The 25,692-nt window shown below is 54.5% G+C and overlaps 8 protein-coding genes across 8 annotated transcripts; 2 read left to right on the top strand and 6 right to left on the bottom strand.

Annotated features, from left to right (window-relative positions):
- Window positions 1–680: 680 nt before the first annotated feature.
- BO66DRAFT_310985 (A4/G1 family peptidase) lies at window positions 681–1,549 on the bottom strand (the record flags this gene model as incomplete). Its single annotated transcript, XM_025643311.1, has 2 exons — window positions 681–877; window positions 943–1,549. The coding sequence occupies 2 exons, from the start codon at window positions 1,547–1,549 to the stop codon at window positions 681–683; spliced, it is 804 nt and encodes a 267-aa protein (XP_025509317.1).
- A 145-nt stretch (window positions 1,550–1,694) lies between these two features.
- Window positions 1,695–2,384, bottom strand: BO66DRAFT_8980 (uncharacterized protein). Its single transcript, XM_025653692.1, has one exon. It carries the CDS (start codon window positions 2,306–2,308, stop codon window positions 1,811–1,813), a length of 498 nt encoding a protein of 165 aa, XP_025509316.1. The 5' UTR covers window positions 2,309–2,384; the 3' UTR covers window positions 1,695–1,810.
- A 209-nt stretch (window positions 2,385–2,593) lies between these two features.
- BO66DRAFT_467184 (uncharacterized protein) lies at window positions 2,594–11,657 on the bottom strand (the record flags this gene model as incomplete). The annotated part of the gene is made up of 9 exons (XM_025652542.1): window positions 2,594–4,470; window positions 4,512–5,625; window positions 5,690–7,423; window positions 7,502–8,021; window positions 8,142–10,937; window positions 10,994–11,006; window positions 11,064–11,230; window positions 11,300–11,462; window positions 11,546–11,657. The coding sequence occupies 9 exons, from the start codon at window positions 11,655–11,657 to the stop codon at window positions 2,594–2,596; spliced, it is 8,496 nt and encodes a 2,831-aa protein (XP_025509315.1).
- A 258-nt stretch (window positions 11,658–11,915) lies between these two features.
- Window positions 11,916–14,005, top strand: BO66DRAFT_416741 (cytochrome P450; the record flags this gene model as incomplete). Its single annotated transcript, XM_025649620.1, has 8 exons — window positions 11,916–11,984; window positions 12,045–12,157; window positions 12,327–12,394; window positions 12,459–12,712; window positions 12,768–12,840; window positions 12,898–13,213; window positions 13,303–13,447; window positions 13,520–14,005. The coding sequence occupies 8 exons, from the start codon at window positions 11,916–11,918 to the stop codon at window positions 13,889–13,891; spliced, it is 1,410 nt and encodes a 469-aa protein (XP_025509314.1). The 3' UTR covers window positions 13,892–14,005.
- Window positions 14,006–14,668: 663 nt separating this feature from the next.
- On the bottom strand, window positions 14,669–15,699 carry BO66DRAFT_8935 (Zn(II)2Cys6 transcription factor domain-containing protein). Its single transcript, XM_025653691.1, has one exon. The coding sequence runs from the start codon at window positions 15,499–15,501 to the stop codon at window positions 14,782–14,784; it is 720 nt and encodes a 239-aa protein (XP_025509313.1). The 5' UTR covers window positions 15,502–15,699; the 3' UTR covers window positions 14,669–14,781.
- A 1,008-nt stretch (window positions 15,700–16,707) lies between these two features.
- On the top strand, window positions 16,708–18,789 carry BO66DRAFT_363369 (MDR family MFS transporter; the record flags this gene model as incomplete). The annotated part of the gene is made up of 3 exons (XM_025645115.1): window positions 16,708–17,258; window positions 17,317–17,638; window positions 17,698–18,789. The coding sequence occupies exons 1-3, from the start codon at window positions 16,996–16,998 to the stop codon at window positions 18,787–18,789; spliced, it is 1,677 nt and encodes a 558-aa protein (XP_025509312.1). The 5' UTR covers window positions 16,708–16,995.
- A 361-nt stretch (window positions 18,790–19,150) lies between these two features.
- Window positions 19,151–20,309, bottom strand: BO66DRAFT_363366 (zinc-binding alcohol dehydrogenase family protein; the record flags this gene model as incomplete). The annotated part of the gene is made up of 2 exons (XM_025645114.1): window positions 19,151–19,679; window positions 19,747–20,309. 2 exons carry the CDS (start codon window positions 20,307–20,309, stop codon window positions 19,151–19,153), a joined length of 1,092 nt encoding a protein of 363 aa, XP_025509311.1.
- A 1,693-nt stretch (window positions 20,310–22,002) lies between these two features.
- BO66DRAFT_363362 (protoglobin family protein) lies at window positions 22,003–23,334 on the bottom strand. Its single transcript, XM_025645113.1, has 3 exons — window positions 23,098–23,334; window positions 22,758–23,031; window positions 22,003–22,695 (listed from the first exon to the last, which is right to left on the bottom strand). Exons 1-3 carry the CDS (start codon window positions 23,210–23,212, stop codon window positions 22,194–22,196), a joined length of 891 nt encoding a protein of 296 aa, XP_025509310.1. The 5' UTR covers window positions 23,213–23,334; the 3' UTR covers window positions 22,003–22,193.
- Between the last annotated feature and the right edge of the window lie 2,358 nt (window positions 23,335–25,692).

The raw sequence follows: 25,692 nt of genomic DNA, 5'->3' as shown, positions 1-25,692 counted from the left end.
CGTGCCCTCGAACTGGATCCCTAGTGGCAAGGCCTGAAACGGGCAGAATATATAACTCATTCCGCCGAGCCAAAAGCAACTGCAATCCCTGGCTGGCTAATGTTTCGTACAACTTGCGACAATGCTCACGTGGTGATGAAACACCGAGATATACAGAGATCATGACTCAAATGGTTGTGTATGATTATCAGGAAGCCCTTGTAAATCTGATCACTTGAGCAGGATTGGGGTTCGGCGATTATTGAGTTCCTAACAATTTCTGAGTCTTCATGCTGAGTTCTGATTGCCTGGCCAGGGAGGATAGAGCCTCGCAGAATCATCTTATTTTCGCGAGATGGTCTTAGACTTATACCTCCTGCAGCGTCGGCTCTCCCATAAGAACTCCTCGTACAGTCGTGGATTTACTATGTTGGCGCTGCAAGGATCAACACTACTGGGGAAAGAAGTTTGTATGCGCAACAATCCAGGAAGCTATCGTGTCTCGTATTGACCTGCAAAGATACACTTGCGGACGGAAGCCGCCACACCCATATCTAAAGAGCCACTAATTGCCTTTCTTGAACCCGCTTCACCATCCCCAGCACTGCAGAACCCGCTGCCCGTGTCCTCCGCCAACTGTGCTCGCACAGGCAGGTTCACCTGCTGCCATGTGCTCCGTCAACGAAAGTCACCGAGATGACTTAGACGTAGGAGACAGTGACCGAGGAGTCGCTGTTGATAGTGACATCAGTCACAACCTTGCCGGACTGCTCGATCTCAATGACGGTGGCGTCGTCGAGGCCGACGCTCTCGCCGCCAGCAGCCTGGGCAACGGCGCCGGTGAAGGTCACGGTGCCGAAGTCGACCAAGTTGACCAGGGAGCCATTCTCCTCGAAGTCTATGCATAGGATTAGTACCGGCGATAACCATGCTAGTCAAATCCCCACTCAGGCTCAGACTTACCTTCCACGATCCACTCAGCATTCTGACCACCGAGCTTGGCACTGGAGTAAGGAGCAGACAGCTTCTTGGTCACAGTCTGGCCAGTGCTCTTGTTCTCGATGATAGCAGTCCCGCTGGTAGAAGAGGACGACTCAACGATGGCGACGATAACATCACCGGCAGAGATGTCGATGCTGCCGCTGAAGTCGTAGGCGTAGTCGGGGTACCACTCGTACCAGGCATCATAGGAAGCGCGGCCATTGGTGAGGGTGAAGTCGATACCGGTCTGAAGAATGGCGTTGCCGTAGGTGTCCCCGTCAATGCCCACCCAGGCGGAGGCAGCGCCGCTACCGGTGCCGGTGGGTTCGGGGACAGTAAAGGTACCAGTCACAGCCGTGTAGGTCGCAGAAGCCGAGGGGGGGCTCTCCAGGACGGCACCAGACCAGTTGGAGCTGTACTCCACGTTGGTCTGGTTCTTGACCGTCGCGGGGCGGTTGACAGCCTCGAGAGGGCGAGAGCCTCGAGTGCCAGACGCGCGAGCCTTGACACGAGCTTCGAGGCCGCGGTTGGGGATGGCAGCAACGGTACCAGCGAGGATGCTAGCAGCAATAGCGGCGGTGAACTTCATCTTGATGGATCGGATAGAGACTCGAGGTGAGTAATTGAGGAAGTTGGAGTATTGAAGCTAGAGATATCCGCGATGGAGCAGAGAGCTGGCTGGTGATGATGGAGAAGAAGCACTCGAAAGGGCAATTCACGAAGTATTTATGCTTCTCAGAAGGAGCCCTCCATTCTCCATCCGCATCCTCATCCTCGAAGACACCCCCATCGCATCATTTCACCTCATTGTATCCTGGTCATCGCACGATGAGCATTGAGTAGACCAGAATCACCAGTTGAGACCATTCGCGATGGCAACGATGCGGTGAAATATGTCGACATGCATCGGACTCCGGTGGACCAGCGCGGTGCCCTGAAAAGTTCTGCAGGCTGAAGACTGTGAAGACCCTCCATGCAGGGTCTTGGCACTCGCCTTAGCGCAGAGGGGTTGGCGCATTTCATCTCCTTTAACATCATCACCACATCCATTGCGCCATTGACGCGAGGTTGACCCTGACGTCCCCGAATTTGATGCTTGCGCATCTCCACGGCATACTCGCCATGCCTTCCGATCAACCAAGAGACTATGCGCGGATTTCCAAATGCTTCTCGAGCCGACTTCGAGGAGATAGAGAGATGGGAGACGCAGAGAAGCATTACAGCCCATTGGTGACCCGGTCAGTGCTGAACACCTTGGCAAATCGGCAATGGCGTGCCACCCGAGGGGGCACTGAAGCCAATCTTGCCAATATTGCCAATATTTTAGGGGCGGAGCTGAGGGTGACATCCGCTGGCTCCTGCAGATGAAGTGCCTGCAGGATTAATATAAGCGTGCGGGGCAATGGCTGTTGACTCAGTTGCGTGATTTCATAGAGGATGAGTTGATAAGTTGATAAGTTGATGCCTCCCTAGCAATGAATGGGTTATGCATGCATGGGGGAGAAGGATTAGTCAGATGGACCGTACATTAACTAACTAACCCTATCGAGTTAGTCCAGAAGACTAGCCCACGTGACCGCGAGGGCGACCACAACAAACAATTGAACACCACCACCACCACCAACTATCGCTCTTACTCCTCACTTCCATGCATCCATTTCCACCCGTTCGTGTGCCCAAATCGTGGGAACTGCAGCGGCAGTGCCAGTTCATCCACCCGGCTGAAGACCGTGGCCACGGCGCGATGAAGCCCCGCCCCCTCCGCTCGACGCGCCCACTCGCGAATCGGTAGCATCGCAAACGCCTCTCCCGTTTCCCCCTCAAGATACTCCTTCAATCCATCAATCGGTAGTTCAAAATCCCCGGTCAGATGACTGTACGCGACTTCACGCTGGTCGATCGATTGGGCTACCACCGCTTTCACCACTCCGCGCGCCACATTCTGCACCGAGACCAAGTCCAAGGAGCCTTTCAGGTTGGTGGAGACGGGCACGGCCTTTAGGTGCCGGGAATAACGGAGGAGATTTTGGAGCAGATCGAACATGGGCCTTGCGTCCACGTTGTCTTGGTCTTGGTCAATGGCTTCTGCTGCCCCCGCGCGCTCTTGACGGACGACACTGGATGGCCGATGAATCCAGACCGGCAGCTGGAACGTCTGACTGGCCTGCTCGAGGTACAGCTCGCTCACCCATTTGGTAGCCGTGTAGCCGTCAGAACCGTCAGAAGGAGGTTGCGCATCGCCAGCGGAGACTTCGGCGAAAGCCTCGCGCGTGGTGAACATGGCCACGCCGGCGGTGGAAATGTAGTGGAGGGGAATACCCCGGGGAAGGCACAGCCGAACGAGCTCCTGAGTCGATTGCACGTTCGCACCCTTGAGAGTATGGTAGTTCTTGAGATGGGATACATCCGCCCCATTATGAATCACCGCGTCCGCAGTGCCGAAGATCCGCTGGGCGTCGTCTTCCTTCAGCCCCAGGCGAGGCGCCGCTAAGTCTCCTTCGTAGCAGACGACCCGCTGCCGGTCCATTCCGGCAAAGAGATGAGCTCGATCCGCTAATTGACGTACTGCAATACAAATTACCTGGTCAACGACGGGCTGCTGCTGGGCAAGCAGGTGTCGCAGCAAGTGTTGTCCCAAAAACCCAGATGCTCCGGTCAGAACAATCACCCTTGGTGGACATCGCAGCAGGGATGTCGAGGGCAAAGGAGGCCCAACGATGCGTGCAAGGTCGGGAGTGAGGCTGGTCTCCGTCTTCCAGTCGAGAACGCCGACTGTCGTGTCTCCTGGTGTCGTCCTGGCGATGAGCAATGCCATGCCTTTCAGCGTGCTGGATTCGAAAAGCCGGATAAGCGGGATCGATGTACCAATGCGATTGCTGATTAGAGCCCGCAAATCGACCAGGAGCATCGAGCTCCCCCCAACATGGAAGAAGTCCGTCTGGCTGTCGACCCGATGATGGCTCCAGAGCTCCTCAGGAATCACCTCTTCCCAGAGACCTTTCATTTCTGTCTCCGCGTCGGATAGCGTGCTGGTAGCCGTAGCTTCACGCCTGGACTCGGCTGATGCTGGAAGGGAGAGGTGAGCCAGCGCATGACGGTCAAGCTTCCCTGCGCTGGTCAACGGCATCTGGTCTATTGTGACCAATGCGGAAGGACACATGCCTTGCGGGAGCGGCAGCTGAGGCAGTAGAGCTTGCAGGGACTGTTCTTGCTCTGCTGTTGATTGATATACTGTGGGCGAGAAGGCACAGTGCGCAACCAGAAACGTCTTCTCCGCGGCCGAGCGCACCGAGACAGCAACATTGCAAAGAGTCCCCTCAGCCGCCTGCAATATCGATTTCTCAATATCCATCAGGTCGGTTCTCACTCCATGGAGCTTGATCTCCGTGTCTGCGTCTACGCGACCTTCGATGATGAGTGAGCCGTCCGGGCGGAGATGTCCGTAATCCTTGGTCCGATACATTGTTGTCCAGCCTTGCTGTCGGTCCTTGGGACTTGCGAAGACGTCCGCTAAGAAGCCTCTTTTGGTCAACCCCTCATTGTTGACATACCTGACGCGACCCCCACTCCCCCGATGAGAATCTCTCCGGGCTGCCCGACAGGTTGTAACCGCATTGCTTGGTCGACGATGTAGATCGCTTCATTCGCAGAGGGGCGCCCTGCTGGAACACACTCGGCATATAGAAACGCATTCTGGTACGACAGCTCCATTTTGGTGGAGCAACACGTTGTCTCAGTTGGTCCATACCCGTTATACAAACGAAGCTCAGGTCTTCCCAGGTCGCGGAAGCTGTGAAGTAGGGCCGTGGTGGCTGGCTCTCCTCCCGTGAGAGCTGTGCGCCAGGCAGACAGTCGCAGACTCTCACGCCGGTGACCAGATTGTAGCCAACTTTGGTACTCGGACGGGGTAGCACAGGTGAATGTCACCCCGGCCTGTGTAATGAAGGCACTGATAGCAGATGGATCCGCCCGCATTGCCGCCGAAGTCATGCATAATGTGGCACCCTGCGCCAGTGCTAGAAATACCTGTAGAACAGACATGTCGAAACTGACGGCGCTTTGCTGCAAGATATGATCGTCTTGAGTCAGGCCGTAGGTGGACACCGAGACCTCGACTTCGTGGCAGAAACTGGAGTGCGGTAGAGCGACGCCCTCGGGGGTGCCTGTGGTGCCACTGGTATATAAAATCAGCGCTGTAGCGTCCGGCTCCGCGTGGTTCGGTAGGGAACTCCCGCTAGAATACGCAGCTAACTCTGAGACATCGATCATCACTGCTGCCGATGGTTGTGCGAGGCTTCCCCCTTCAGTGACGGTAGTGCTATCGGCCAGCAAAGCCACCGGGTCGCAATCACGGACAATCTTTGCCAGTCGGGCTAATGGGACGTTAGGGTCCAGTGGAACATACACCGCGCCGATTTTCATCGTGGCCAGCATCGACGCAATGGGATCTGCAGTGCGGTCCTGCAATACCGCAACCTTGTCACTTGGTTGTGCCCCGCAGCTGATCAGCTCCCGCGCGATGCGGTCCACGCGTTGCCCTAACTCCTCGTATGACCAAGCGGAAGCGTTGGCGACGTGAAGGGCTGTTTTGTGCAAATGTCTCTGCGTTTCGAATTGGTGAATGAGTGTCCTGGACCACTGTGGTTGAAACACCGGGCCTTCATGCTGCGAGTTAGTGGGGATACGGCACTGGATAAGCCTCCTGGGGATATGACTTGCCTCTGCCAACGTCCAGCGCTTTCTGTAATGTCTCCGGTCGAAAGCTCCAATTCTTGTCGGCCGCCATACTTGGAATGGACGAGTATTCCTGCAGTATATCTTCGTAGATTTGAGCCATCACCTCTGCGTCGCCTAGCGAGTACAGATTCCGTTGAGCCATGACCACAACCAACGCGTCTTGTCCCGGGTTGTCAATGATATCGAGACTGACATCATAGGCAGTTCGTCCGGGCTCAAAATGAAGCATCTCCAGTTGCAGGTCCCCGAACGGCTGTCTCTCCCGAGTCCCTTGCCGGTAGTCCACGAAGGCCTGAAAGAGCGGACTGTGTGTCGGTGAGCGTGCCACTCGCAACTCGTTCAGTAGGACTTCGAAAGGCAGCTGGGAGTGGGCAAGAGCGGCATAAGTTCTACTCTTGACCTCGACTAGGGCCTCCTGGAAGGATTGCCCATCCCGCGCCACAAACCGCAAGGGCAGCAGATTCACATATGGGCCGATGCTATCCAACATCCCAGTGCCACTCCGATTCCCGTCAGCAATCCCAATGCATACATCTTGAGCATTCAGGTAGCGATGCAGCAGAGCCCGGAAAGCCGCCAGGTAAAAATGGAACGCGGTCGCCTTGCACGTTCGCACCACTTCACGAATCCGGTTCGCAAGAGCAGTGTCGATCCTCAATTTCACGGAATGGACTCCATAGTGATGCAGTGGCTGCCGATGGGCAAGAAGGTGACGGCCGGGGGGTAACGGGCTGGGGATCGGTCCCAGCTCACGCTTCCAGAAAGCAATTTCCTGATCCCATGCACCTTGCTCGTGCTGTTCGCGTTGCCGGTCAGCATAGTCAAGATACTGAAGCACTGGCGTGTCCCGAGGTTCCCCCTTGTACGCGCATTCCAAGTCGGCCATGAGTACCTGATAACTTATGCCGTCAACGTTGATATGATGGCATCCGATCAAGAGGTGGTAGTGCCCCGGCGAGCCCGACAGCAGCACAATACGCATGGTCTCTCCGGACGTGAGGTCGTACACGTGCTGCTTCAGCGCCTCGTACTCGGCCATGACTTCGTCATCCGCGTGGATCTGTCTGAGCTCCAACCGCAAGACAGACGTCTCCAGGACTGCCTGGGTGATGTGCTGTCTGGCATCCATCACCAAACATGTTCGTAGTGCCTCATGGCGTTGAGCCACGGCCGTGACAGCCTCGCGCAGTCGGTCGACATCCAGAGGCCCACTCAATCGGAACATCGCCGTGTGATTCAGTGTCGTCTTATCCTCCATCAACGCATGCACAAACCAGAACATAGACTGGGTGGAGGACAACCGACCTGATTGTTGGATCGCTGCTATTGGTCTCGGATTCGGGGTGGATTTGGCCGGCTCGTCAATCACGGACGAAATGGGCGTAAGGTGACCCTCTTCTGGCGAACTGGATTCTGCTTGGGAAAGGTGATCAATAGAATCTGAATATGATACTAGAGCCGGTGAATCCTCGCCAGGGATCTCCCCAGGGGCCGGACTTGAAGGCGGCTCCTCTTTCTGGCCCTCCTGTGTATTACTCTCTGTCTCTATCTGCAGTGCGACCCGCGCATTGTCTGCGTTATAGATGTCGACATCGCAGGTGATGCCTGGGCCTTCATGGTCAACCAGAGAGGATTCAAAGGGCAGATCATCGACATGGGCCCAGTGCCGACCACAGAGCGCCGGATCGACGCAGACCGACCGAACCCGAGTAGGGACATGCAAGGACTAGAGCTGGCCGTCATTCGGGTAGCTATAGGCCAAAATGACCGACTGGAAGGCTGCATCCAACATGGCTGGATGTACCAGGAACCCTGCCTTGGTTGGATCTGTGGGCGTCCTTGCCACGAGGCCCGTGGCTCGCCCCAATTTCCGCTTCAATGCTGATAGGGCTCGGAATGGTCCCTGGTAGCCATATCCGAGGTCCTCCAGGGCATGGTAGAACCGATCGGTCTCAACCTCAATCATGTTGGGTTCTGATGGTCCTCGAGAGGGAAGAATATCGGGTGAGGGTTCGCCCAAAAGGATCTCGACCTCACCACTGGCCACCAGAGTCAACCTGTCGCGCTCCTTTCCTACGGCTGCAGAGTACGTGAATCGAGCCCTGACCCGCTTTGGCTCTTCTTCACTGCGCACATCGTCCAGGCAGGTGATCACTTCAATCCCCGCGTCCTCGTCGTCAAACACCATCGCTTGGTGAATGATGAAGTCGAGGATTGTGATGAGTCGAATATCCTGCTCGGATATAAAATATCGAACTGCTTCGAGGGCAGTGGCCACATACCCTGCAGCGGGGAAGACCGTTCGACTCTGGAGCTGATGGCCCCTAATCCAGCCAATTTCTGTCGGTCGCAGCAAATTCCTCCACATCATACGATGCCGAGCGCTGTCGGGGCAGAGATCCCCGAGCAATGCATGCACCCGATGCTGTCTCTGGCGCATCTACCGCGAAATCCGCGATTCGTGCCAGGATGCACGGTCGTGCTGCCACTGATATGAAGGAAGGTTAAGGACCATTTGGTAGTCTCGCCCGCCACTTAAACCGCGCTCAAACCCATCTATATCGATGCCGGAGGCTCCGAGATGCACCCACAGCAGTCCAAGGGCGTTCGATAAACCACCTATGGATTCCTTCCCGCGAGTGAGCAGCCTGGTGTATAACACCTCCTCGAAGCCCGCCTCTTGGGCGGTTTGGGTAGCTGGTCCCTTGAGCGCCGGATGAGGGCCGACCTCTATCACCGCGTCGTAGGGTCCGGACGCGAACGCTCGCTTGACTGCCTGGGAAAACAGTACAGGACTAACCATATTCTCATCCCAGTAAGGACCATGCAGTGTCGATGAAAGGTCGACAGCGGGATCTTCATAAACGCTTGAAAGCCACACGCAGTCGGCTGACGGTTGCTGCGGTCGAATGTTGCAGCCTCGCAGAGATTGCAGGTACGCGCCTGAGCACATTTGCATATGGTGAGAACGATACGCCTTGTCCACCTTGAGGCGTCTGCGGAACTTTCCTTCATCTTCAAGGATAGCTTCCAGTTCCTCAATCGCATCTTTATCCCCAGAGAGTGTGACGCTGGAAGAGGAATTGCAGGCAGCTACGGTCACTCTCCCGGAAAATTCTTCCATGCTGAGCAGTTCCTGTGCGTTTTCTAACGAGGTACCGACTGCAAGCATGGCTCCTTCAATCCCTTGTTCAGGGCCTCGCGCTAATTTGCTGTGCAGGCCACGGTAGTAAGCGATGCAGATGGCATCGTCGGCTGAAAGATAACCGGCCGCGTACGCAGCACCAATCTCTCCGGATGAGTGCCCTACCACGGTCGAGAACTGCACGCCAGCGAGACGCAAGAGATCCACCAACAGAATTTGAACAGCTGTACAGAGCGGCTGGGAAATCAATGCTTCATGGACTCGACTGCTGGCTGCCTTGGCCAGCAACTCTTGGCGCAGGGACCAAGGCGGCCTGTCGCTTATCGGTAGCTGTGAAAGTCGACCTTCAAGTCTGGCCAGAATTGCAGCCGCGTAGGGCGACCGCTCAATGAGCTCTGCCCCCATTCGTGCATACTGGGCTCCTTGGCCTGTAAATATGACCAAGAGTCGCGGCCGATTGGTGCTCGAAGATACCGTCATACGAGCCCCGATAGTACCTCCCGCAGATTGGGCCTCGGTCGTCAACCACCCGTCAATATTTGCCTTGAGAGATTGGATCGAGCTGGCTGGAAATGAGACCTTGGCCGGGAAACTGGACCTCCGGGCGCGCAGTGTCCATGCGAGATCCTGCGCACTGATGGTCGGATTGGTCTCCAAGAACCGTGAATACTCGCGCAGGTTTCCGACCAGAGATTGGGTTGAATGGGCCGAGAACACAAATTGACTGAACACCTGACTGACAGGAGGCGTACCGGTAAGCCTCTCTGGTTGCTGGTAGCTCTCCAGGATTGCGTGCGCATTGGAACCGCCAAAGCCGAACGAATTGACACTGGCACGCCGGGGACTACCAGGGGAGGTTTCCGGCCAGGCGATGGCCTGAGTTGGTACCTCGACTGCGTCGTAGAATGGAGTAATGCGAGGATTCAAGTGTTGGAAGAGGAGGTTTGGAGGTATTACTCCATGCTGGAGAGCCAGGGATGCCTTGAGCAAAGCAGCTAGACCCGCGGTGCCTTCCGTATGACCGATCACCGTTTTGATCGAGCCAACATAAAGCGGGGTGCTTGCCTGTGTGCCCGACACAGTATACTGACCAAAGAACGCCTCGTTGATGGCCTCTGCCTCAATGGGATCTCCTGCCGGAGTGCCGGTGCCATGGGCCTCAAAGTACTGGCAGCGATCCCCTTCTTGCCGTGGATCTAGACCTGCTCTAGCATATGTATCTCGAATGAGCGAGGCTTGGGCGATAGCGCTGGGCATGGTGATGCCTTGCGTCCGACCATCTTGATTAATGCCTGTTTCCCGGATCAGACATTCTATATGGTCCCCGTCTGCCAGAGCTGCGCTGAGGGTCTTGAGCACCACGACCGCTACACCCTCGCCTCGTGCATAGCCATTCGCGCTCTGATCCCACATCCGGGACCGGCCGTCGGGAGACAGCATCTTCAGTTTACTTTCTGCGACATAGTTCTCCGGCCCGAGTATCAGGTTCGATCCACATACGAAAGCGACATTTGTTTCTGCGGCGCGGAGGGCTTGGACCGCAAGATGAACCGCAATGAGACTCGAAGAGCATGCAGTGTCCACGGTCAGCGACGGTCCATGCCAGTCGAAGAAGTACGAGATGCGGTTCGATACAATACTGCGCGCCACTCCTGTGGCATGATAATTCGGAATCTGTTGAAAGTCCCGGAGCAGGATGGCTTCGTAGTCGTTGCACATCAGGCCAGCATAGACACTGGCCCTTGAGCCTCGAAGCCCTTCAATCGTCAGCCCTGCAGCTTCGAGGCCTTCGTACACCGTTTCCAGCAGAAGGCGCTGCTGCGGGTCCATGGCTTGCGCCTCGACTGGCTTGATGTTGAAAAACTGTGGATCAAAGCGTCGTACGTCCTCATCGAGTAAGTAGGAATGAAGGACATTGCTGTGGCCATGGTACTGTGGATCTGGATGATGAAATGCCTTGGCGTTGAATCTTTCGGTAGGGATCTCACGAAGCAGGTCTCGTGGCTGGCGCAGGAGTTCCCAGAGATTGGATGGCGAGTTTGCAGTGCCGGGGAACCGGCAACCACTTCCGATAACGGCGATAGGCTCGTTGGCCCTGTGAGGAGGGGCCTTTGCAATTATCTTGATCTATATATATGATAGGGTAGTGACAAGACCTCGGGATCTGATTCTTGGGTTAGAAGCATCGTTGTTCACGGAGCTACATCCACCCTTCATATACCTCCATCGACTTCGGTCTCGAGGCCCACAGAATGGGATCTGGATAGGTGACTTCGTCCACTTCCGCTCAGAAGCTCAGAACTACCACAAACATGCATCGGGGATCCTTTGTCCACCTCGCTGGCCATCCAACTTTCGGCTAGTTCTTGAATATGCCATTGGATCGTACTGTGTGCGTACGTGATTAGATTAGCTGGCTCCATGCGGAGAGCTCTCTCGTGCTGACACTCCTCTTACGTGATGGAGGTCTGCTCTCGCTTGGCGTGCCTATCGTCATAAGTTCGTACACCTGAAGGATCGCTCGTGGGGTTGCACTGCATCATGCAGGCGCAGGAGATCTCGCAAAGACCACCAGATGGTGTCCATGCGGGAGATCGGGGATTGGTCAACGCCAGTGCAGCTAATGCTATTAGTGCCAGACGCCATGTGAGCTGCGCGTGGTTGACATGTGCAGCTCTGAAACACACGAGCATTAGGGCTTACGGGCGAGCTGGGGCAGAGCTCCTACAGCCGCTCCGAGGTCGGGGCCGCCACCACCATCGTATTCGGACACTTCCGCTGAGCACGCGGGGCACGGACGAGTGAGCTTCGCCATCGTCAGCCTCGTCAGCCTCGTCTTCATCAAAATGACAATTTCCCTGTTCGGTAGCCGGAGCATGATATCGTTGTGCTCGATGACTTGACTTCGAACTCTTCGAATGCCTGATTACTGAGATAGAGTCGCGATGAATGAGACCCCTGCATGCTGCCGGTGCAATACTATCACAACACGATTCGCAGGATCACATCGTTATAAACCCCAGCCACCGACGATGGAAACGGAATGCATTATCCTCAGTATTCGAAACCCAAGATGTGGTCCCTTTTCTCGACCCTCGATCAGGTCTCATTGAAGACATACTTGGTGCTCGGATGTACAATCGTACGCCTGACTATCACGCGCGCCAGCCTAAGGAAAAAGCTATAAGCTGACCCTACGCAGGTCACCTCCTACGCACTTTGTCGCACCATCTACCTTCTTTACTTCCACCCGCTAGCCAAGTATCCTGGGCCAAGACTCGCTGCGGTATCAAACTTGTGGTACGCCTATCACTGGTAAGCTGCCCATGTCAATGAACTTGCGAGCAAAGCCTGCTTCTCTGGCCACCATTCTAGGATCTCTGGCCGGTATCCCTGGGCCATCATATCCCTGGGCCATCGAAAGAGTCCTGGAGGAATATGGTTTGAGGATCCATCCAAAAGTCGGCAGTAACACGGGCTAAAGCAAACCAGGCGATGTTGTTCGAATCGCCCCCAATGAACTGATGTTCATGAAGCCCGAGGCGCAAGTAGGTCAGTCCACCTCAGTCCCGAAGGGTGCACGAGCGCAGGGCGTCTGTCTCATGATTGGGGGTAGATATTCTTATGAGTGGGACCAAGAACAGGCCCACGTTTATCAAAACCGACTTCCAGCACATCGGTGGCAAACATGCCGGAATCGCAGCGGATCCAGACGTCGAGAAGCACCGGGCTGTCCGTAAGATGCTGGCACCTGCTTTTAACCCCCGCGCATTGAAAGAGCAGGAGCCAGCCCTGCATGAGCATATTGACCGCTTCATCCAGCGGCTGAGAGAGCTGGGCACTGCCGAACAGGGAGTGGACATGAGAGATGTAAGTAGCACCGTGAGGAAAGCTCCGAGACTAGGGCACTGACCTCAGGTCTCAGTGGTTTGACTGGCTCGCTTGTGACATTGCCGGCGATATGGGTTATGGCCATAACTTCCACAATGTCCGCGATGGTAAGCCCCCAGCACGCACAAATAGCCCCAACTACACCGATCTCTGAGTGCATCCAGGCAAAGCACATCTCTTTCTGCAGGCATTTCGAGGCATCGGGCTCTGGGGCACTCTCAACCAAGTCATGCGACGATTTCCTCTGCTTCACCCCTTAGTCTTTCTTGCACTCCCGCCGCGCATGGCCGCCATCCTACCAACCTTGCTGAAGACCAACAAGCAAATCGTGCGAGACCGGGTGAACAATCGCGATAGTCTGAAGCACCCTGACTATTTTTCTTTGCTACTTCCGGAGGACAAACCCGTCCCAGAGCAAGACTTTCTCGTCGCGCAAGCGAACCATCTCATTGTGGGTGGGTTTGATCCTGACACAAACCTGTTTACTGCTGCCATCTTCTTCCTTTCCGAACATCGGGACTCTCCAGAAACTGCAGACCGAGATTCGGGATACTTTTGCCACATACCAGGAGATTCACAAACGAAGCGTTGCAGGGGCTTCCCTGGCTCCATGCAGTGATCGAGGAAACGCTGCGACTCCACACTAACGGAGCATTTGGACTTCCTCGCATCAGTCCTGGGGACACGGTGGATGGCCACTATATTCCAGCTGGGGTGAGTCCAGTTGCCCCCTACACCTACGCCTAGCATGGTGAGAAGCGGAGATTAACCTAGCAGGGATGGTAGTGCGTGGTGCAGACGGCGGGCTTTGCAGTCACGCATTCGGCGCGGTACTTTCAGAAGCCTCGGGAGTTCCATCCCGAGCGATTTCTGCCTTCAAACAATCCGGAATATGACCGTCTCATTGATGCGGACGTCAAGAGCGCATTCAAGCCTTTTAGCATGGGCCCCCGCGGATGCATCGGACAGAACATGGGATACATGCAGGCCCGGATTCACTTGGCCAAGATGATCTGGGAGTTTGACTGGGAGCTGTTGAATCAAGGGGAGGTGGACTGGGAGCGGGACTTGCGCCTGTACGCCATCTGGGAAAAGCCACCGGTGATTGTCCGATACACTCCGGTCTCCAGACCCAGCGCAGGGGAGTCGATGATTTAGAGCCATTGGTCGTGGAAGCGTGTCATCGTACAAGACCATCTATCTCACATGACCCACTGCAGATGTACTCATGCCGAATCAGGATACTGTTACTGAAGTCCATTCCATATGCGCACGCAAAGGAGGAGAAAAGAAAAGAAAGGTTCATTTCCCAAAGCTAGCAAAAGCAGAGAACGGATATTGAAGGATCATAACATCTGCTGGATACTCTTCATGTTTTCTTTCAGCGACAGGATCTGATGAACACCCGTAGTGCTTTGCATTCCTTCCGTCCGGCTCAAGGCAGCCCGTAGCAGGGTCACCGATTCCAAAGTATTGAATAAGCCCTGGTATACCTCCGAGCGACCGGAGATCCGGAACTCCACGGGAAGCCCCATCAGCCTCTCCATGCGATGCAATTGGTGCTCGATCACTTGAATGAGGATCTTCACTTGCAGATGGCCCTGGGTCAGCGGGATTCCTGCCACCTGCAACCCGCCCAGCATGCGAAAGTTGGCAATCTCCTCTTCTGGCATGGCCTGCAGAGAGATCTGACCCTGCGTGAAGATGAAGTCGTAGAGTTGAATGATCTGCATGTGGCATGCAATGACCATGAGCACGGTGGGGGTGGAGAACACGGCGGTCTGGGAGGGACTTCCGCCACTCATTGGACTTTCCCCACCCATTGATCGATTGGGACCCGAGTCTGTCGGGGGTCTCTCTGCCGACCCTGCCGGGCTGCGACGTGGCTGAGACAAGGAACCCGGGGGTGATGGGGAGGGGTGTAACGCCTGCAGAATCGCGACGAACTCAGCGGTGCCTTTCAGCGCCTCATCCAGTGGGTTCCATTTTGGCAACTCGGTGACCGGACCCGACCCGTTTGAGCACGCAATGTTCAGTAAGATACTGTCTCACAGTGAAGGGTCCGTCCGGGCCAAGAGGGCCTGCAGTGATCCAGCAAGCGAGGCCAACCGCCGCACGGCATCCTCTTCGCGGTCCGGAAACTGCAGGGGCTCAGCTGGGTCGACCCAAGCCGATGCAGATGGAGGCGTCAGGGATGGTGTATCGGTCGCCAAGGGTGGGAATGCAAGGGCGAGATCCGAGTTGATTGGGGCCGTGTCTCCATCCAGCATGGTGGTGTCATTGAGGTGGTGGTCGTGAGGCCCCAAGGAGAACCCGTTTTGGTGGTTCCATTGGAGGAATGCATTATCCCAACCCTCTGCCATGGTCTGATTAGTGGTGGGGTCAATGCATGGAGGGATGGCTGAGGGGGTGATCCCATTGTCATTTTCGAGAATCTCGATAGTCTGAATGCTGTCCATGCTTTGTTGTGGTGGTTGGGGTGGTTGTGGAGGTTGTGGATGTTGTGGATGTTGCCTTCGGGAGGGCGGAATCGAGCGATGATCGGAGCGCGATGGGCGGCCCAAGGGTTTGGCATCGCTGGTGACGCACTCCACTCCAGCTCGGATACAACGAGCACAGGGATCGTGGAGACCCTGCTGTTCGCGTGGGCAGCGCAGTTTCTGAGTGCGACAACGGTCGCAGGCATACCGTTTGGCTGCTGGGTAGACGATCGTCTCGGCCTGGAGAGAGCTCAGGTGCACTTCGCCTCCCAAGGAGTAGTTCCCCATCACGAACGGTTTTGGGTGGATTGGTAGGAATAGATGTCAGAGTATGGGATTCAGCGTTCGTCGTCGCTCCTCCTGTAGGTCCTCCCCCTCGTCTACCGTCTACCTAGAGTTCCTGGAGACGTGAAAGGTAAAAGTGATGATTATGATGATGATGATGGTGGTGATGGTGAGGCGGCTGAAGCCATAGCCATATAAGTTACACCACACCGTACTTTATCTAGCCACGTTCACTGACTGTTACCTGTTATTTGGCAAATTACCACTAGGTTCTGTACGGATCTTATGCAGTAGTTACGAGCGAGCGTCAGCTTACTAACCAAATCTTACACATCTGGCAGTAAGTTAGGTAGGTAGGAAGGTACCTTAGCCTACCTAGTAGTGTTGGTCAACCAATACCTGATCTGGCAGTGCATCACCGTTACCTTACTATCGCCATTGATTTATTTTCTCTCTTACTACTCCCGTACTTTGCCTCTTCGGGTTGGAGCTTAGCCTGGAGCTTACCATCTTTCATTCTTGTCATCCCATCCTCCAAGAGACAATTTGATTCGGGCTGCAGGGCGCGCTGCCAAGTCTGTGATACGCATCGATCGCTCCCCGACGATGACAAACAAATCTGTGAAGACTTTCCGACTGGGAATGTGATCACGGCTCTGACGGTGATTCAGATGACGGACACTGCCTAGGTACCTAGGGGCCTAGCAAGGTGGGGTCGTCCAGCCGCTGCAAGCGCAAATCCACATCAGCATGATCTCTAGCTAGAAATTGCTTATGCCAAACTCGCGCGTGGAAGACGCAGAGAGGGGAGAGCATAAGCGATCAAAAGAGAAGGGAAAAATCAAACCCAGAGCAAACAGAGCGGAGAAACGTGAGGGGAAGGTATAATCTGACCATGAGGAATCAACCCGAGAGAAGGCGCAATATGAAAGGAAGACGCACGCCGCCAGCCACACTCAAACTGCATAAATACATAGACTCACAAGAGGACACGCGCGAGGGAGGATCACTCCGCAGCAGGATGTTTCCTTATGGGGGCCGATTATGCTACCAAGACTGACCCAAAAAAAAAGGTCTAGATAGCACGAGGATCGTGGTGGCCTAGACTAAGTTAGCGCTTACCTAACAGTCGAGGGGGGAAGGTTGCAGGCGCAGCTGAAAGAAGGGTAGGCCTCAACAACTAACATTGCCACTCCGCAGCCTATCTGCTTCAAATCTCCCATCTCCGATCTCTATATGGTCCCTCCCCTGAATCTACAGGAGAGCTTGTGCTGTGCTGTGTTGTGTTTCTGTCCTTTCGGAGGGTAGCCCTAACCACCATCCCTGTAAGTCTCCGATCCGACTCCCCGACCAGCTCAAACAATGCTCCGACCAAGTCACTTGGTCCCCAATAAAAATGCATTCGACTCCTTCCCTGTCCAGCCTCATATCTCAATGGATCCCAAGCAAAGCGCACGAACGTGACACTTTTGATCTCTCTTTCATCTCACGGTCAGCATGTCTGAACAAGCTCCCGTTGACCCCTCTGCCAGCTCGGCATCCACCGAGCAGAGTTCCAGTGAACAGGAAAAGCAAAAAAAGGCCGGTCCATCGTTTGAAAGGGGCTTCCGCTTCTGGATAATTATCGCGACTCTCTGTGTGATCGGCATTCTGAGTGCCCTCGAGAACACGGTGGTGACCACCTCCTTGCCGCACATCGTCACGGAACTGAACATGGGTGGGAACTACATCTGGGTGACGAATGTGTTCTTCCTGACCAGGTAGGGGGCACCTTCAAAGACGGCAATTGAGATCCACTGACCGATATGTGTCTCGTAGCGCCGCGGTACAGCCTCTGTTCGGCCAGCTGGCCAACATCTTTGGCCGCCGATGGATCACCCTCGTGATTGTCTCTCTGTTCACCCTCGGAAGCGGGATCTGTGGTGGAGCTCACAATGGCGCAATGCTGATTGCTGGCCGTGCCGTGCAGGGGATGGGCAGTGGTGGGATCAATATGATCGTGGACGTGATTGTATCGGATCTGATGCCCCTGCGCGAGCGAGGAAACTACATGGCTTTTGTCCTCCTGGTATACTTCGTCGGGACAGCATTGGGACCGTGGATTGGAGGTGCTATTGTGGACAACTCGACCTGGCGATGGGTGAGTACCGGCAGACTGCACCCTGATCGGCCCAAGCATGACCGCTCACCTAAGTCTAGGTATTCTATATCAACCTCCCGGTTGGAGGAGTATCCTTGGCCATGATCTTCTTCTTCCTCCATGTTCGATCGAACAAAGAGATGAGCTTCCTTCAGAAGATCCGTCGCATCGACTATATCGGAAACACCATTCTCATCGCATCGACGGTCTCGGTGCTCTTCGCGCTCACCTACGGAGGGACCAAGTATGACTGGTCATCGTGGCACATCCTCGTCTCCCTCATTCTTGGCCTCGTAGGGTTGCTGATCTTTGTCGCCTTGGAAAACTCTCCCTGGATCCGCGAACCGGTGGTCTCACCGCGACTCTTTGGCAACCGCACCTCAGCCACCGTGTTTGCAGCCACTTTCTTGAACTCTGCGTTGTTGTATTGGGTGATGTTCTTCCTGCCGGTCTACTTCCAAGCCGTCTTGGGCGCCTCCGCGGAGCGGTCTGGGGTACAGGTCCTCCCCATCATTGTCGTGGCTGTGCCCGCGGCCGTTGTCGCCGTCCTCATCCTGGCCAAATTTGGCCGTTATAAGCCCCTCCACCTGATTGGTTTTGCAGTCTGCACCATTGGGCTGGGTCTCTTCACTTTGTTCGATCGGAACAGCACCATTGCCGAATGGGTCATCTTCCAGATGATCGCCGGGGGTGGATCCGGGTTTGTGCTCAACACCCTTTTGCCAGCGTGCCAGACCGGGATGGCCGAGTCCGACCAGGCGGCAGCCACCGCAACCTGGTCGTTCGTTCGCAGCTTTGGGAACATCTGGGGCGTGGCCATCCCCGCCGCGATCTTTAACAACCGATTCGAGCAGCTGTCCGGTCGGATTCCCGATGCGCAGGTCCGCGAGCCGTTGTCACGCGGGCGGACCTATGAATCGGCGTCGGCCAGCTTCATCCAGTCGTTTTCTCCCGCGCTACGCGATGATATCATTGGGGTGTACGTGGACGCGCTCAAGCGGGTGTGGCAGATCTCGATCGTGTTCTCTGGGGTGTCGTTCCTGCTTGTGTTTCTCGAGAAGGAGATCAAGCTTCGGACAGAGCTCGAGACGGAGTATGGGTTGGAGGAGAAGAAAGCGGAACAGGAAGACGTGGAGCAAGCCAAGCAGTAGATATTCATATGTGTAGTATAGATTTGCGTGTTTCTGCCCTTGCCAATCCTTGTTAATTCTTCTTGTTCAGAGCACCGCGTTCAAATGAAAGCCACCCTTCAACTGGAGCCTCTCACCCCTCAGCCCTTAAGATAACCTCTCAACAGACGAAAGCAAGACCGTCAAGAATAAAACACATACATTAAGACCAGAAGATAGTTCCAGGAGCAGCCCCCCATGCATCGCATTGCCCGAAAATGTAAGTGGTGCCGCCCACATAGCTAAAACTTATATGCTAGATGCAGCATCTCCTGAGCAAGGCTGTCCCCACCCCGACAAAGATTGCGCCCTGGGAACAGAGAGAGAAACCAAACTTAGTGCTCTAATCACTCAAACGGACCACCAATTTCTCTCCCCGGACCTCCCCTTTCCTCAACACCAGCAATCCCTTCACAATCCCCTCCCATGACCCCTCCACCTCCCGGACCGGATGCGATCGGATTAAGCCCTGATCCACCAGCACTTGCACTTCGCGACACCAACCGGTCGATAACTCTAACTTCCGGACGTCTTCGTGACGATGATACACGCCGTCCAGCATGACCTCCTTCCCCAACATCTCATAGCCCAGCACCATCTCCATCTGGACGACCTTCCGCTTGCGCCATTCTTCTGGGCAGAACTCCAGAGATGCATATATGCCACCAGCCCGGCACATGGCCTCGCAGCAAATTGCCGCGGATTCTGGTGACGTGATACAATCTAGCGCGTGGCGCAGCGATGCGTTGGTCTCTTTCCTGATTCTAGCCACGTAGTCCGGAACGGTATAGGGGACAGTCGATGTTGCTGCGTACGATTGGACCAAGTGCGAAGAGGCCGGAGAGGCCGTGGCAATGGGGCTGTATCCGGATCTATGGACACGTTCAACATCAGCACCCGAGAGATGACGAAGCGACAAGGGGTTATTACTGCACATACAAACTTAACAATCGACAAGCCATGGTCCCCGTTGCCGTGGCGCCGCCATACACCAAGCCAGGCACACGATTCCCATCTGCCTTAGGGCGGACCGGCGCCGATGGCCGGCCCTCGAGCCGGAGAGTGTCATAAAAGGCCAGCCCCAGCGTTCCCCAGCCAATGCCGCCCAGTGCCGCCGCTTCAAGATCCCTCCATGCCACAGGCACGCGGAGGACGAGCCGCGCATCGGCCACGAGGTACTCGGCGAACGCGCCAATGTTAGGACTGCCCGGATTGGATCCGTGAACGGCACCGCAAACGCGTGTGCCGGGTTGGGGAAGGGCTTCTCCATCCCACGTGCTGGCGGTGGCAGCTGTCATGACTGTACCGACGAAGTCGCAGCCCATCGTTGCGCCGGGAGTGGGGTGATGTAATGGCATTTTGTAATCCGTGGGGTTGAGCGCCACGGCGGTGACTCGAATCAGGATGTCATAGGGACCAGCAGGTTGGGGGATGGCCTTTGTAGTGGTGAGGGCTGGGGTGGAGGGACTGGAGCTGGAGGGCTCGGCCTGGACAAGGGCCATCTGGTGAGGGGGGAGAAGAATCATTGTTGCGACGGCGATGTGAGGATTCGATGGTCTAGTTGTGAGGTTATTCGGGGGTCTCTGAGCCCCCGACATAGACAGCAACTCAACCTTGCATGCGAATTTATGGCCTTAACGTATACTCCTAAGTAGGTATACTGTATGTCTCCAAATGTGCCCACCCGACCCGGTGAAGTGGGGTTCGGAGGATTCCGAATGGCATCGGACCTATCGGAGACAATCCTTGGCCGCTTACCTAGTACTACTCATACCTTTGAGTATCTACTTGCCAGGTAAACAAGCATCGTTCATGTCCCAGCAATCAACAAAGCATACTGCTTGTTGAACACCTCCCTCCAGTAGCTCCCCCCGGTGAGCAGAGTTGGGGAGGCCTCGCGGCCTTAGGCAGTAGCGGATAGCCGGGCGCCAGGCAGCAAGCGAGCAAGACAGCAAGGCAGCAAGGCAACAAATCGCAACAACTCACGTGATATTTACGGGTCGGGCATTCGATCGCAGCCCATTTCTGTTTCTCTTCTCCCACCACCACCTCAACCACTCAACACCAATCTCTCTATCACTTGAGACGACAAAACATCCACCATTCTTGATCTAGCCAAGCTCATTACTTCTCTTATCCTCACCTGAATAGGTCGAACCTCTACTCTCTTACTCGATCACGCACTGACAAAATTACAATGAGGCTTGTGCCATGACACTCCAGCTTGGGGCTCTCATTCCCTTCTCCACCGACACACCAACAACAGCGCGTTATCACCTTCAAATGCTAATTTCTAGCTCGTCTCGCTCCTATTCTCTCTGTGTGGATGCTCTAGATCTATCTCATCACCCACTTTCAAGGTCCTCCGACCCTCCACCAAGTCCCAACATGTTCCACGAGATCCGCTCGTTGCAAATGGAGCTTTGAGACGAACGTGATCGAAGCAGAAGTAACATGTCTCTTTCAATCGGAAAGCGCCGTCTTCGTTTCCCCGAGCAGCCTTGCGATGAAAGCCTTCAAACGTTCTCTGCTCTGGAAAGTCCGACCGGCCGTTTGCGGACCCGATTCACCCACGCTCGCATACATCCCCCAATTCATCACGGGCTACTTGGGAGCACGACTTGGTCGGATCCAATGCATGGACTTTGTGGCTACGAGAGGGTGGAATATGCTTGATTATAGAGGGGGGAATGGGATTAGGTCGTAGGCGAATTCGACGGATGGTCTTCCGGTGACCGCCACTACAGGGTTACTCCCAGGTGCTCAGTCCTATCCTTCCAGGTTGATGGCAAGCTCGGGCTATCCGTAGCTATCTCAGCTTTGTCGGGGCACATCAGTCGAAAAATCGTGGCATGAACCTTCATCGAGTCCTGTAGAGTAATAGCCCGTCCATGGTGATACCATTAAGTAGTCGACCTGGACACTTTCCCTTTCAATCCGATGCCACAATTGGCTTGCCTGCTGTTAAGTGTACCGAATTTATGCAAGGATATATGGCTCTGACAACACCGTGGTAAACCTCCAGTCTATGTTGTGGTGGATAACTACAAAAAGTGGATAATATATATTGAATCCGATGCCGGCGCAAGCCGTCCCAGTCAACGTCTGGAACCAAGTACGCAATACTGTTCAACTTGACAAGGTACGTTTAATTTTTCACTGTAAAAGACAAACAGTCATTCAATTCTGCAGAGCCAGGGGAATCAAAAGCAGCATATCAAGCAATCAACCAGACCAAACACCAAACCCAAGTCTTTTCCCAAAATCCCGACACTCCCACAACCCTCCCAAGTATCCCATGTGTTCCTACACCTCTAATCCCTCTATGCCTATATACCTATACCTAAGCCCAAAAGGAAATTCATCAATGCCACAACGGAGGTCGGTCAGTGACCTCTTTTCCCGTCTGGCCCTGACCAGACCTTCGTTTCGAAGGACTGCTTGAATCCGCCCGAGAACGGGCAGGCCGAGTGCGAGGAGTGCGATGAGCTTGGGGCGTGCATTGTGGCGGTGAAATGGCTGGTGGTCGTGTCAACTGACCGGGTATCGGAGAAGATACTACTCGGGGCCTCGGAGAGCTGGGTGTTGGAGCGAGTGATGTACGAGGCCGAATCATCGTGATGCTGCTCCTTGTTTTCGTGAACCGACTCAGTCTCGTCCTCCGCGAACTCCTCGCCGTCGCGGACCTGCCAGCGGGCGAAGAGATCATTCTGGATCCAGATCACCTTGCTCAATGCCTTGACCAGCGCCAACTTGAAGGCGAGCGTGAGCTGTGGGTGACTGAAGACTGCCTCGAGGATGATATCCTGGATGTACCCGAGACACACGCCGATGTGGATGTATTCGACGTGGAAGGCGAGCATGCGGTCTTTGCCAATGTGCATCCGTCTGATATAGGAGTTAGCAGGGTTTTCGAGGGGCCAGACAACCATGGGGACAGATTCACCTACCCGACTTTGTTCAGGTATTCGTAGAATTCCGGCTTGGTAGGGTCCGAGCAGAGCTTGGTCATGTACCAGCGCAGGAACATCCGGCGGCGCTGAATGTAGGCGCTATCGAAGGTGGGATAGGTGGTTTCCTCCTCATCTTCCAGGGATGTGTCGCGTGTGCGAAAGACGCGAGCGGTGATATCGTTCTCGAGGAGCTTCGCATATACTTTATCGACCAGGGTAGGCGCCAGCGCCTTGATGTACTTGGATCCCTTGTTGAGAGCGGCGACATCATCTATTCAAGATCTTCGTTAGTCACGGAGGACCATTCAAGTGGCAATTGGACCCAGACGGCACTGACCCTCACTGAACTCTAGAAACTGCTGCAAGTAGTGGACTCGTGCCCCAAGATCGGTATAGAGGGCTTTCCGATCAACATGCCGGGGGACGTTGGATGATTTGCCCTGCAGAACCATGGTTGGATGTGTAGATGGGGAATTAGGGTTCTTGCTTGCAATCAATAGTACCAGCAAATCGACAGTCTAATCGGAGGAAAAGCAAAGAAAGACAGACAGACCAGACCGACTTGAACAGCAAGTTGACTACGAGGTGGTCCATCGAGAAGGGGGCGATCGATCTGCTATTTACGATGAACCGGGGCCCCCCCGAAATCGAGATTTTCGTCTTCTTTTGCCATTTTCTTCAGTCTTCCGTCTTCTGTCAATTCTCTTCATCATTTCTTTTTTTGTCGTGCCTTAGTGTACTCCGTAGTGAGCGGAGCATGGCAAATGTGATGTGTAAGTGAATCCCCGGGCAAATCCACTTGGCGTCAGGCTACCACCAGCAGCCTGTCCCAAATAGGGTTATGAAGGCGGCGATTTGGGAAATAATAAACGGTCACCTGTAGAATCGACTGCAGTTATGCCGTGAATTGACTTCTGACATCTGTCACTCACCAGATTTGTGTCCGGCAATGGTTGGGAAGTGGATCTGCAGGATCGGTCTTGGTGTGGTTTGGTGGCTTCTCAAGTTCTCACGGAGGGGGCGGGAAGGGGGAAAGAGACCCACTTCATCGTCGCCATTTCTTCTCCTTTTCTAATCTTACCGCTCCTTCCAGTCCCCATTGCGATGCATCATTGCATCCCCCTCGACACTTGTCGAATCGTTTTTCGCAAGGAGTGGATGCGGCGTGGTGGAATAAAGATTTTTTATGGCCGGGATTCCTCGCCGACAGGTTGGACGTCCTCCATTGCCCCCAGCAACTCGACACGCCGGGGCATGCCCTAACGAGCTTAGTTTCCACTGCACCGCTGTCTGAGAGTCCTTCCCTCTTGAATGGGGGCCTTCTTAACACCGTCTCTTATGATATTATGACTGTATTATTGTATTAACCTTCGAAGTTCATCGGAGCCGGACCGGCCCAGTTCCTCAGGCACACTCATGTCCGAGCAGTAGCACTAGTTGAGAACTAGAGCTTCCAGAAGTCTTTGACCCATGGTTCAATCGGCAGTCGCTGGATGAGTACGGGAAGGTGAGGCTTGGAAGGTGGAGCGCCCGTTTGCCGAACTGCATCTGTTGGCGATTGTGAATTGTGACTTGTGCATTCGCCCTCGTATCTCCATCCCGGGGCAGACTGCAAGGAAACCTAAAAGACCTAGTCTTCCCCCTTTTCCTTGGTTTTCACGGAGGCAGTACATTTGGAGAACAAGCAGTATTCTGGAGAAGACTCCTTTACGATTAGTTCCAAGATAACTTACTGCCTACTGCCGACCGGAGTTTGAAGCTCTCCATGCTGTGGAGGTTCGGCTTCGGCTTCGGCAAAGCTGCTACATTCGCCGAGCATTCCCGGCCGACAACGGGGTGAATGTGGATGAGCGATCACACATCTGAATTGAGTTTAGATATCTATCGCGGCCAAAATACGAGACGGGTGAACAGATAATGAGTATCTCTCGCTCAGGCCTCCGGCGCATTATGACATGTCCCCATCTTCACGAGCTCCTGATGCCGATCGAGTCAACCATGTGGCAGTTCGCTCAAGACTGACGGGGCGCAGAAAAAGAAAGATTTCTAGACTGTCAGTCAAAGATAACCCTTGCATTGCATTATCATCAATCCAGTCACCTGGAAAGCCATGTGATAATCGTCGAGAATCGATCGAGCCCTCGAATAGTGTCATCGGTAGACCAAAAAAGGTGTCCTTGCTTCGAGCTGGCCGACACAGATCAACCAGGACTCAATTCTAGATCGATGTCTGAGATTGAGATCATTAGCCAGTGACCATCTTTCCGCTTCATCGAGCGGGTCCCCCGTCCTCTAGCAGACGTCAGGAGGGCGCGATGACATCAGAGTAAGGTTGACATCCGACAAGGACTGGTTTCATCCATCCCGAATTTGATTAAGCCTTGCGGGGGAGCTCTGGACTGCGTGAGACGGTCGCTTGCTCGCCATCACCGGCAAACAGCCAGTAGCAAGGGTCGCAATGGAAATTATGATATGTCATAATTCCTTGGTTCTGGGTGGAAGCGTGACGGAAAGACTCGGCTACTGATGCAGGACTTTTTCGCCAAGTGGAGCCGCGACTACTCCGTAGATGAAGAAGATCATGGTTGACATCAGGGACGAGAATAGAATCAAATTGCCTCGGTCGCATCCGACATCGGCACTCCTGAATGTTGCAAGCCCTAACTTATGCTGCCAATGAGCATCAGGTTAACCATCCTTGAGCCTTTTTTTTTCTTCTTCTTGTTCTTCTTCTTCTTCATCTTTCGAATACTTGACAACTTAGATGTCTGACCTCATGCAGGATCAAAGTGTTCATCCTGTACACCACATAAACATCGATATTGTCCCTATCTGAGACGAGCTTGACGGAAAGCGAAGTTATATCCGGCGAGAATAACCAAGACTAATTGACAGGTTTGCGGCAGCTCGGACAAATGACTGATGTTGAGCA

The sequence above is a fragment of the Aspergillus aculeatinus genome (assembly GCF_003184765.1).
Source record: "Aspergillus aculeatinus CBS 121060 unplaced genomic scaffold BO66scaffold_1, whole genome shotgun sequence".
Classification (NCBI taxonomy): Eukaryota; Fungi; Ascomycota; class Eurotiomycetes; order Eurotiales; family Aspergillaceae; genus Aspergillus; species Aspergillus aculeatinus.
The sequence above is the reverse complement of the archived record's forward strand: the minus strand, read 5'-3'. Positions and strand labels throughout refer to the sequence as shown.